Source organism: Frieseomelitta varia, unplaced genomic scaffold, assembly GCF_011392965.1.
Source record: "Frieseomelitta varia isolate USP_RPSP 00005682 unplaced genomic scaffold, Fvar_1.2 scaffold_361, whole genome shotgun sequence".
Taxonomy (NCBI): Eukaryota; Metazoa; Arthropoda; class Insecta; order Hymenoptera; family Apidae; genus Frieseomelitta; species Frieseomelitta varia.
This window is the reverse complement of record NW_025110103.1, coordinates 26,660-39,307: the sequence shown is the minus strand read 5'-3', so window position 1 is coordinate 39,307 and position 12,648 is coordinate 26,660. Positions and strand designations below refer to the sequence as shown.

The 12,648-nt window shown below is 37.9% G+C and overlaps 1 protein-coding gene across 1 annotated transcript in view; it reads left to right on the top strand.

The window, feature by feature from the left end:
* Positions 1–12,648, top strand: part of LOC122530895 — a gene marked incomplete at its 5' end in the record, with an annotated part of 37,903 nt that overhangs the window by 8,061 nt on the left and 17,194 nt on the right. The window contains 2 exons of the mRNA XM_043658275.1: positions 1,810–2,016; positions 12,128–12,221. Coding sequence (XP_043514210.1) covers positions 1,810–2,016; positions 12,128–12,221 — 301 coding nt within the window. The remainder of the gene's footprint in view (positions 1–1,809; positions 2,017–12,127; positions 12,222–12,648) is intronic.

Genomic DNA, 12,648 nt, shown 5'->3' with positions numbered 1-12,648 from the left:
TGTCTATATTACGTAATGTTTATATTTCGAATAATGTTGACAGTTTTATCGTTTGATTATTTAGACTCACACTGATGCTACAACTACAAAATAACTACTAAATCAAATGTTAGTAAAACTTGCGAAAATTACGTAAAATAAACATCCATAAAGTCGCTGTTAGAACTCACGCATCCGCTGTTAAGAGATTTTTTGTCACTTTTCAAAAGAACTATTAGGTTGCGAACTTGGAAAAGTTTTACGTCCGTGATGAGTAGAGTACAATGCAAAAAGAAAAAGAAAAAGAAAATTTTTAGATTTAAATTCAAGGTCAAGGTTAATTTTGCGACAGATTCTTTACATGTATTTCCATCAAAAATCGAAGGTGTAGAATTCGTCTACGATAGCCACGGACAAACGTTTCTTTCCACTCTGTACATATGTAGACACGTTCTTCTTGCGTATGAGTTATGGTTATAGTGGACATAGTGCTTCCCCGCGAATTTCCGATTCTGTTCGTGACAGAATTATTCATCGACCATTTTGTATTCGTTGCAGATCTACGATTTATTTATTGACGATGAATAGAATAAAAATACGCATTGATCGTAAATGCATGCTCACTGTCAGAGTGTGAACTAATCGGAGCAATTTATTATCCGTTAACACTAGAACTACCAAAATGATCAAAATGACTAATTCATAATTTTTTATGGAAATTTCATACATTTATAACACTGTGCTTTCAGACGCTCGAGTGATTTTTAATAAAATATATCAATAGAAGATTGTATTCTTTTTTGTATTATTAACTTTTTCTCGTACCTTGCGCTTTAATTTCTTTGCTACAAATATTATACTTTCTCGGTTGGTAGTTCTAGCGTTAAAGTCGTCAACTTTTACGAATTAATTAAGAGAAATATCGTTCGTTTTCACCTAAAACGTATGTAGATACGTTCTTCTTAAGTTATGGTTACAGTGGACGTACTTCCTCACGAATCTCCTATTCTATTCCGGAGTAGAACTATTCATCGATCATTTTCTATTCGCTGTAAATCGATTTATTTATTCACTGACTAAAAACACACAACCAACTCTACGCTCACTGTCACGGACCGAAGCAATTCATTATCAATTAATGTCGTGAACTTTTATCAATAACAAAGATATTTTAATAACGTTCGAAACCGGGCTCTTTGTCAAGTTTAAAGAAACTTCCTCCTTTTTATTATTTCATTCGGGGTTTTAAGAAATTAAACACCAAGAGGGATTTAGAATCGAGAAAAATTCTCCTGAAGAGAAACATAGGAAATTTCAAAGTTCCTTGGCTAAAGAAATTTTGATTTTAGTTTATTCAACATGCAATGTGTCCCAAATGAAATGCATACGCATTATTTCATTATTTTGATTTTGAAAACAGAAAGTTAAGAGTTTTATAGTGATTCGATACATTTTTTGGGGATGTTTGTGCATGTGCGGAGAGGAAGAATAATATGTGATGGTTGAGCGATCTTTTGAACTGAATTCAGTGACAGTTTACTCGTCGCGAAAAATGCAACGATCTGTGCAACCAAACTGCGCCCATAAAGAGTGCGGCGTTTGTTTACAAAAAGAAAAAACAAGAGTGAGTGTCGCCTAAAATGGCTCTGATCGACACATGGAATTTTACGAGCGATATAAAAAGCCCTGCACCGTGAATACGGAGAAACTGGAATTTTACTGTTATACTTTGACAGGGTAGTTAATGCACTCGGTGCTTTAGAGAAAGATTTCCGCGAACTTTCCCCTTTCCTCTTCTTTCTCTTCTTCCTCTTTTTCTTGTACTTTCAGTCGATAGAATCGGAGGGTCCAGAGTATGCGGAGAGATCGAGAGGCGAGGGTGAAATCGTCGGGCACAATCGATACTCGGAGTCCGAGGCGAACGGCCCAAAGAAGTTGGACAAGAGGCAAGAAACAATTTTACAAGATCTGAAATCCTACTTGCTGACGGAGTACGCGACCGAGGAGGAGCAACGCCAGAAGCTTCGAGAGTTAGGGGTGAGTTTAGTCCGAAACTTTCCCCGTTAATAATTAATCGTTTTATAATTAATGGCCAGGGCGCGTTGGTTCTTTGCCCCTCTTCCTTTTTCTGCTGTTCTCTGTTTTGTCGAGCGTCGACTAAAATTTGTTTCGTTTAAACGAATATTTCCCGCGACGTTTATCGCCTTCGCTGTTCGATAATTCAAAATCCTGCTTTTTCAAAGAAACATGGCCAGCTTATTTACAAAAGCGAATTGCTCCCGCAACAATTTTGCAATCTAAAGGTATCTTGAAACGTTCCAATTTTAGGATCATCTTTGCCCCCCTTCCTTTTTCTGCTGTTCTCTGTTTCGTCGAGCGTCGACTTAAATTTGTTTCGTTGAAACGAATATTTCCCGCGACGTTTATCGCCTTCGCTGTTCGATAATTCAAAATCTTGTTTCTTCAAACATGGCCAGCTTATTTATAAAAGCGAATTGCTCCCGCAACAATTTTGCAATCTAAAGGTATCTTGAAACGTTCCAATTTTAGGATCATCTTTGCCCCCCTTCCTTTTCCTGCTGTTCTCTGTTTTGTCGAGCATCGACTAAAATTTATTTCGTTCAAACGAATATTTCCCGCGACGTTTATCGCCTTCGCTGTTCGATAATTCAAAATCTTGTTTTTTCAAACATGGCCAGCTTATTTATAAACGCAAATTGCTCCCGCAACAATTTTGTAATCTAAAGGTATCTTGAAACGTTCCAATTTTAGGATCATCTTTGCCCCCCTTCCTTTTTCTGCTGTTTTCTGTTTTGTCGAGCGTCGACTTAAATTTGTTTCGTTCAAACGAATATTTCCCGCGACGTTTATCGCCTTCGCTGTTCGATAATTCAAAATCCTGTTTTTTCAAAGAAACATGGCCAGCTTATTTACAAAAGCGAATTGCTCCCGCAACAATTTTGCAATCTAAAGGTATCTTGAAACGTTCCAATTTTAGGATCATCTTTGCCCCCCTTCTTTTTTCTGCTGTTCTCTGTTTTGTCGAGCGTCGACTTAAATTTTCTTTCGTTTAATCGAATATTTCCCGCGACGTCTAGAGGTATCTTGAAACATTTTAATTTTAGAATCTGAAAAATGTCTTATTTGGAAAAAAAAGAAGAGAAAAACGATGAAAACAGTAGGAAGTAGATCTAAGCAGGAGGAACACGTGTAACGCGAACGAGAGATTTTAACCCGGAACGGGACAGGGAATCAGAGCCCGTGCTGGGCGCGGGAGTGGAAATTGAATAAACAGAAAGTGGAACGGAGAGTGCGAGAAAAATGGGGGAGAAAATATTCATCGGTTCCGCGTGGTCGATCTCAAAGGGTTGCACCGTATCCGCAATCGATACTCCGGTCTGCGAGCCGTTAGGCACCATGTTCCCGGGGGCCAATAACCGACCTCGGTGGCTTCAGCTCATGCTCAAAGCGTCCTTTCAGCCACCTGCTGTGTGACTTTGATCCCGCGGGGCGATCGTTCGATCCAGCGAACCGTCCATCCTTTCTCAAATCTCAAACTGTCTCGTCTTCATAACGAAACAGCTGTCTGCTTGTTTCTTTCGCGACGAATGAAATCGCTCGCGACTCGTCGTTCCCTTCGTTTCTTACCAAGGATTTTAGATGAGCTCTTTCTCTCTCTCATTCTCTCTCTCTCTCTCTCTCTCTCTGTCTTTCTGCATCCCTCGCGACTCGCCGCGAAAGGCAAAGATTGGATTTCAAACTTTAAATTGCCTCTCGTCCCGGGGCGAGTCGAACAGTTTACAATTACGTTGTCTGGTTCGTCTGAAAAATGACTCGCCGCCACCCCCTCGACGCGCACGACGGGAAGCTTTCTTCGACTAAGAAAATCCTCTCCCGTCCTCGCTGGGCGGGGATTAAATTTTTAAATTACAAAAGTGTACGCGTCATTTTTTAATCCGGACTGCGGAGACGTTGCTCTTGGATTTGGGACGAGCAATCTCACGGTTTCTTTTTCTCTCTTTCTTCTTCTTTCTTTCTTAACTTCGTGCGCTGGAATAACGTTCCACGCACGATGAGAATTTTTCGTTACGAATGTGTAACATTTTGTCAGTTTTAAATATATTTAAGTAAAACAGAATAGGCAAAACAAATAATAAATTTGTTACTTCTCAATGATTTCTATCCAGTGATATCACACCAAAAAGAAAGCGACGAATTATTGTATACGGTTTGGTCGCTCGTTATGGTCCGCAATCAGTTGCCAGCGCAAGGCGTTTAATAGAACTGTGTTGAAAAATGTGATTTTCTGGGAAAATAGATTCTGAACGTTTTTGAATATTACTGTTCGTATTAAGGTAAAATATATTCCCAATACCGAGAAAATAATTTCAATATACTAATTTCAAGTATATTGAAATATAACCCGGGCAAAGCAAATAATAAATTTATCACTTCTCAGTAATTTCTATCCATTGACATACCGATGAATTCAAAAAGGAGACGAATTATTGTATACGGTTTGGTCACTCGTTATGGCAATCAGTTGCCAGCGCAAACGGTCAAGGCGTTTAATAAAAATAAAACTGTGTTGAAAAATGTGATTTTCAAGGAAAAGAGATTCTGTTCGAGATTCCGAACGTTTCTAAATATTACTATTCGTATTAAGGTAAAATGTATTCCCAATACTGAGAAAATAATTTTAATATACTAATTTCAAGTATATTAAAATATAACCCAGGCAGAACAAATAATAAATTTACTACTTCTTAGTAATTTCTATCCAGTAATATCATACCAACGAGTTTGAAAGAAAAAGCGACAAATTATTGTATACGGTTCGGTCGCTCGTTATGGTCCGCAATCAGTTGCCAGCACAAATGGTTAATCTTCTTTTCGTTTCAAAATTGTAATATTTCCTCAGTTTTTAAGTACATTTAACAAAATAGGCATACAAATAATAAATTTGTTACTTCTCAATAATTTCTATCCAGTGATGTCATACCGACGAGTTTGCAAGAAAAAGAGAGCGACGAATTATTGTCTAAGGTTCGGTCGTTCGTTATGGTCCGCGAACCAGTCTTGCCAGCGTCAGGGGTTAAAAGTAGACACTGCATATGCTCGCGGCGAGAGAAGAATTCGCGTCGGATACAAATGAGAAAGTAGTCGCGGAATGATCGGGCAACCGAGAGGAAATAAAACGCGACACGATGATAAATGCCGGAGCTGCGCTTCCAAGCCGGTCAACCACCGGCAAGATTTTCTTTTATCGCGTTGGGGCAACGTTCCGCGCTTTCTTCTCCCCGCGACGACCACGTCGGTGCTATTTGTTGCCTGTCGCACACACAAAACACAACGTTCCCCCGCCGCTGCTTTCGAAAATGAAACGGAATCACGACACCGCGAGAGAACGTGCCCTCTCTGCTTCCGGAATACCGGAAACCACCGCGCTAACCTCCCACCTCCCGGGAAATAACAATTGTTTTCGCATTATTTCGCTGATCCCTTGGTAAGCGAATTGGTCAACCAATTTTTTCCATTTTTTTTTTTTTGTTTCACGCCACTCGTAACGAGTTTCGAAACGTTCAACGTGAATTGAAAATTCCAAGGCATGTTAAAATATAATTTGCAACCCAAATAGTCAACCCTTTGAGCGTTTTATTCCATTTCGAGGGTGAATTTTAGTGTTTCATTCTTTTTAAACTGCGACGAGTATACCCGACACACGAGTGGAGTAAGTGCATTTGCCGAAATTTAGAATTGAAATAAATATTGTGATAGTAAAATTTTCTAGTTGTTATTTATTGTAAAATTGTGTTATTGCAAATATAATTACAATTGATGACAATTTCTCTTTTACTCTAAAATATTCCAAAATGTGAATATTTGCTAATATACCAATATTAAATATAAAATTGCTAATATTAATTATAAAAAATGCTAATATTTCTCAAGAGGATCCAGATATTTGTTTCATTACGACACATTCGTCAAAATCTCGATTGGTATTATTTCAAATCAAAAAAATTATATATAATTACAATTGGTGACAATTTCTCTTTCTAAATTATTCCAAAATGTAAATATTTGCTAATATACCAATATTAAACATAAAATTGCTAATATTAATTATAAAAAATGCTAATATTTCTCAAGAGGATCCNNNTATTTGTTTCATTACGACATATTCGTCAAAATCTCGATTGGTATTATTTCAAATCAAAAAAATTATATATAATTACAATTGATGACAATTTCTCTTTCTAAATTATTCCAAAATGTAAATATTTGCTAATATACCAATATTAAACATAAAATTGCCAATATTAATTATAAAAAAATGCTAATATTTCCAGAGGGTCCAGATATTTGATTGTTACGACGTGTTCGTCAAAATCTCTATTGACATTATTTCAAATCAAAAGAATCATATATAATTACAGTCGATGACAATTTCTTTTTTCGTTCCAAAGTACTGTTCTAAAATGTGACAATGTTTCTCGAGAGAATCAAGATATTAGATCGTTCAAAATCTTGATTTTGCCTTACGAATTTCATTGAATCCCATTACGACTTACACAAACGAATTACATAAACAGCGCTGAAGCTTGATTACGACGCTACTAGGGAAAACTACTGGGGCGAACGTAATTTTCGGAAACGCAGTGATTGCAAGAGAGTTCTCCTTTGAAACGTCTCCGGAAAGCCGGGGAGATTTTTACGGAGGGCGTTCGAGTTCCATCAAAGAGACGCGACAAAAGCGCGGCCACCTCGTTCGTGGATCCAATTGTCGCGGTAATCGCAGCACGGTGGCGAACGAGTCGCTTTAGGAATATTGAATTAGTCGGGGGTATGTGAAACGACGATGAAACCGAGACTCGGGCCGATCCTTTAACTCGGCGCGCCGTGTCAAAGAATCTCGCGTAATTTCTTCCTGAGTTATTTCGAAGCAGCAGCTCGCGCGAGAAACGCGAGCTTCACCGAGTTGCAACGTGCCAATTGCTTAAGAGGAGAATCTCGGTAGAATCATCTCGGGAGCTGTTCCAGTTATTTATCCCGCCAGGAAATAAATAATCGTTTGAATTAACTTGCAGTGTTTTCTCGTACGCTCTTCAACACTTCTTGATGGGTTTATGATGTCGAGTAGATGGCTTTTCTTTTTTGTTTAACCACAGGAGCGCACTTGTGTAGTAAAAAAAAAAAAAAAAAATTTAGATAAAAGCACATTCTGCAACTTTAACACACTTTAGGACAGAAAAGAAAAGTGTTACTAGTTGCAATTACGTATAATTTTTTACAAACTAACAAATTTATTAGAAATGCTTGCGTAAATAAAATATTCATAATAAAACATTATTTTTGAAAAAATAACAGGAAGAAAGAATTATGTAGTAAAAAAAAAATTTGCGTTTAAATAGAATTGCGATTAGAGTAAAATTTAGATAAAACAAAAATCACATTCGTAACTTTAACACACTTTAGGACACGTCAGGACAGAAAAGAAAACTGTTATCAATTGTAATTACATATAATTTTTTACAAACTAACAATTTTATTAGAAATGCTTGCGTAAATAAAATATTCATAATAAAACATGATTTTTGAAAAAATAACAAGAAGAAAGAATTATGTAGTAAAAAAAAAAATTTGCGTTTAAATAGAATTGCGATTAGAGTAAAACTTAGATAAAGCAAAAAACACATTCGTAATTTTAACACACTTTAGGACAGAAAAGATAACTGTTATCAATTGTAATTACACAAAATAACACTAAAATAATAACGATGAATAAATAAAATAAAAAAGAATACAAACAAATAAATAATTTGAAAAATAAATAAAATATTCGCAACATAAAACACGATTGAAAAAAAAAGAAGCAACGACAAAAGAAAATCTCGACGTTCCGTCGTAATCTCTTTCAATCTTGCGATGCAGCAAATGCACTCGTCTCGCCCAAATATAAAAATAATCAAGCACGCGAGTGCTTTACATTTTTTTCCCCCGAAAGTGAGGTGAAACGCTCGAAAGTTTAAATCGTAGAAGAAATCGATAAACGCCACGGTGCAACACGGATAAGGACGGAGTAGAGGCAACGGGAAAGAGAAAGCAGGGAACAATTCGAGTTGAAAGGTTCGCTCTGGCCGGGTTCAGATTGGACGCGTTCCTTTCTCGCGTCGCAAGGATGTCTCGCGCTCCTGCCGGCCATTGCATTACCGCGGCTGTGACCTGCAATCGCGCGCTTATCGCGGAGGCTGCACGACGGCTCGCATTCTCCCAGCTAATTCAATAACCTTTCCCCTTGCTGAGTCGCGCTCGCAGCTGCGAACGCAACGCTCCTCCAGGATAGCTGTTCGCTTAATAAAACTTGGAACGAGAAACCGAAAAGGATAGAGAGCTTGTCGATCTTTATTAGAAGAGAAGCGAAGAAACGTGCTCGATTTTATTAGCACACGGTGAATGCCATCGATGACTAACAACTTTGCCGATAGTGATCGATACCAAGATTAGTAGAAACGTATAACTCGAGTGAACGTCGATGCTTCTGAATTTGTTTCGTTGCAACAACGGCGTGAAGGGATTAATGCAATATTAGAACGTAATATGGAAAATAATTTTATTTGCCTGTGTAATATGTATTGCCGCCTATTTTTCTTTTTTTTTTTTTTTTTTTTTTTTTAATGAAACAAAATCAAAATTTGAGAGAAAACCTTTTGTTAATCTTAAATTAAACTTGAGCCCAAACATGAACTTAAGTCAATGTACTTCAATCTGTAAAAAAATATTTTTTTAAAATATATAATAAATATATATAAATGTATAAATATATAATACAATATTATATAAATATATGAATATAATATTTATAAATATATAATATAATATTATACAAATATAATAAGTATATAATTAAAAAATTACTTTTATTATATATTTATTTATTTATTTTAGTAGGAAGTGATTGGCCCATCAAAAAATTCTTAACCTTTCAAATTCAAGATCAACTTTACAGATTCTTTACACGTTTTTTCCATCAAATCGAAGATACAGAATTCATCTATGATAGTCACGGACAAAATTATCTTTCCACCCTGTACTTCAATCTTTCAATCGCAGTTAATCGTTCGAGTAATCAATCTTGTCCTTACGATTCAGCGCGTGATATTTACTACGGTTGTCGATTTACTCTTCGGAGTGGCGAACGTATTACGCAAAAGTCTGCGGACACGATGCACCTGTTCAAACAGACTACCGATTGGTAATACCGATCAAATAGAGGCGAGGACCACGAGGCCAAGCTGTTAATCTTAATCTTAATTCCCGTGATTTGTGATTATCACCGCTGGTCCGAGAGATTCGACACGAAACACCAGGGTGGAGCGGAAAGTTTCGAGCGGAAATTACGAAGCGCAGAGGGACACGACCCTCCTGGCGACACCGTCGTAAACGTTTATCGAACCGATCTCTCCGAAGGCTAAATCTACACTCGGTTTATCCACGACTTCGTTCGTTCTCTTCTTCATTTCTAAATGTTTTTTTTTTTTTTTTTTTTTTTTGATCGGAGACTATCGATTTTCCAAGAGCGCGCAAAGAGTCTGCGGAATCCTCGGACGGAAATTACGAGGGACACGAGACCGGAAGTCGAGTCCTCCGTGCTTATCGAATTTCTTCGATACGCGCCAGATTCGCAGGAGACTAATAAAAACTTCTCGATCAGAAAAGTAAGCGAACCCGCGCTTCGATATCCGACTAATAAACAGGGGGGAAAATAGGGTAAACTCGGGTAACCTAATGTATTTAACTTCGTGACAAAAAAAATATTCGTACAAAGATCTAGATCTTTTAATTGGACCTTGTGCAATAAGAAAGTGACCAAACTTGTTTGGAAGAAATTGTATATAAAACAAACGCGGGAAAATAAAATTTTCTAGAAATATACAAAACGCACCCCCTGTGGGGGTAAAACCTATTAAAAGACGTATAAAATGCAATACGGTTATAAAAGTTTTATTTTTATTAGTAAAAACAATTACTTTCAGCCATTTTAACAAATATAAAGTTAATTTTATATTTTAACAAATATAAAATTCTGTTATATTTGGCTTGTAATATTATGTTAATTTTTTTATAAGATTTTACTAGTTACCGCACCTTATAAAAAGTTAGAATTATTTCTATCGTAATTAATAAAAACGAAAAAATCGCAAATAAAATACTCGTCGCTTGTTCTATAGCCATTTACTAACCATTAAATATTGATACTTTGAAAATAATTATACAAATACTAAATATTTGTACATTAAATATTTATACTAGTGTGAAATAAAAAAAGGTGAAGAAAGCGTCAAAATACTCTATAAAGACTAGAAAATACTAAGGAAAAACCAATCATTTCACTCACAGAACATTGAAACTCCTCAAATTCTGAAATTTTTAAACTCTGTCTGCACGAAACATGTAATGAAACTTGTCACATAATATCGTAGGATATCCACTCCAGAATATCATACCACAATTCAGTTACGTATCAAAGTTCTTGTTTTTTTAAAAAAAAACAATAATGTTAGCCTATTTTTCCCTACATTGCGGCGTCCGATAGACAAAACTTTTGAAGCTCGAACGCGTATCATAGAAAAATCTTCCGCAAATGTACCGCGTGTTGGAATTTTATCGACAAAACAAACACGTGGGTGGAATTCGACTTTTAAATACGAAAGCGGCAATTCCCTTCGGACGAGCAAGCTCGAGCAGCGCGCGTTCCGCTTCGGAAGGAGGTTTCGTTAAAAAGTTGAGTGAATCGGGGCAGTGTTTCAACTTGGGAAATGACACTGGGGCTGAATGTAATTCAGTATTCGGACGGTCTCACGTTGAAACGGACGGCGGCGGATAGAAGTGAGGCCGTGTGAATCCGAATGAAGAGAGCAGCGTGGCGTGCGCTGCAGCCGAGCGGCTCGCTCACGACTCCGTCGAGTCGTTAATGATCGTCGAGCAACGAGAATTTCTGGCGGTGAGCGGCCGTGTGTTGCGTGCATATTTTGCGCGAAACACGTTCGAGTGGAAAAGCGAGACGCGAGAGAACGCACTGCCGCGAGGAAAAATTCTCTCTCTCTCTCTCTCTCAGTCTCTCCCTCGAGAGCCACCGGTTTCGAAAATTACCGCCGTTCAACGACTTGGTCGACGAGTTCCATTTTGTCCGTGCTGGATTTGCTGGTTTGCAATGTTTGTTGATAGAGAGGCAAAGAGACAGAGAATCCCGCGGAAAGCGACGTAGATTAAAATCCAAGAGAGGAAAGAAGAAAATTTACGAGGCAAACGTGCAGAATGCTCTCTATTTGGCGATAATTTATCTGTCACGCGGTTGCACTCGTACGCTCATGTTCATAAATATTCAAAGAGTTCTAGTGGCCTTACGCGAAACATTTCACTGATGATTTTTCTACACTTACGAACGGTGGCGCGTTTAAATTAACATCTAGCAGAAAAAAATTTATGAGATAAATATTTCTTGTGCAAAATACTTTTCGCCTGACTTTTCACGATAACGTTGTACTCACACTCTCTTGTTCGTTAATAGCTTTATGTGGAAATTTCCCTGATAATCTTCTATTCCGGGTCTACTCAAACTTCCATAATGCTGTACCAACGCTTATAAACGATGCGTGCGACCTTTAAATTAGAATCCAACAGAAGAAAATCTACCGCGAGAATAGTATTTATACTCCCATTTATAGTAACTTTATACGAAACTTTTCCTAATCTTTCAGACAATACCGACGGTGCGTTTGATTAATTGAAATCCAAGACAGAAACAAATCTAAGACAACCACGTAAAATAAAGTATCGGTGTTTGCCCGATATTTTACAATTTATCTGTCAGACATTCGCACTTACATTCTCATAAATATTCATAAAAACATTCAAGCGTTTAAACTTCTCCCAATAATAATAATAATTTTCATAAATATTCAAACGTTTACACGAAACTTTTCCCAGTAATCTGCTCAGGACTGAACTTGAACGTTCTCTCTATCTCTCTCTCTCTCTCTCTCATACGCACCTGTGTTTCACCTAGTTTTACAACCTCGGTTCGGTTTATTACTTTCGGCAGTTAATACAATAATGAATTATCGTTGCGTTGTGTGTTGGCTAGGCTCGGGAGGACGCGCTGGTGGAGAACTTGCTGAAACTTTTGGTGAAGCTGGCTGAGAATCCAAGCCGGTGGGAGCGCGTGCAGAAATTGCTTGGTAAGTAACGCTTTCGTACGTACGTCTCGGGTGTAGAAGGTGTTGAGAAAGAGACGAGCTAAGGAATTTCCACGGCACACAAGCTGGTAGCTTGAAATTGGTATTTCGATAAATAGTTCGCTCCTCGTTATCTCTCGTCGTCTCTCCAAGTAATCCGTACATCGACGAGGAGTCGTTCACCCTCTCTCGACGAGCTTACGTCGAACGAAGATCCCACCCTCCAGCCTGTTCCCACCGTCGAAACACAACGGAAGCTCGAACCCGGTTCATCGACTCGCTGTTTGCTCGCGAGACGACAAGGGACAAGGATGATCGAGCAAGTTTCGTCGTGCCTCGAAAGGGAAGTTGCCGACTCGAGACTTTGTTGCGAACGTGCAACCCCGCCCAGAAAGAAACCTGTTGCAACCCACCCCCTCCCAGCCCGATG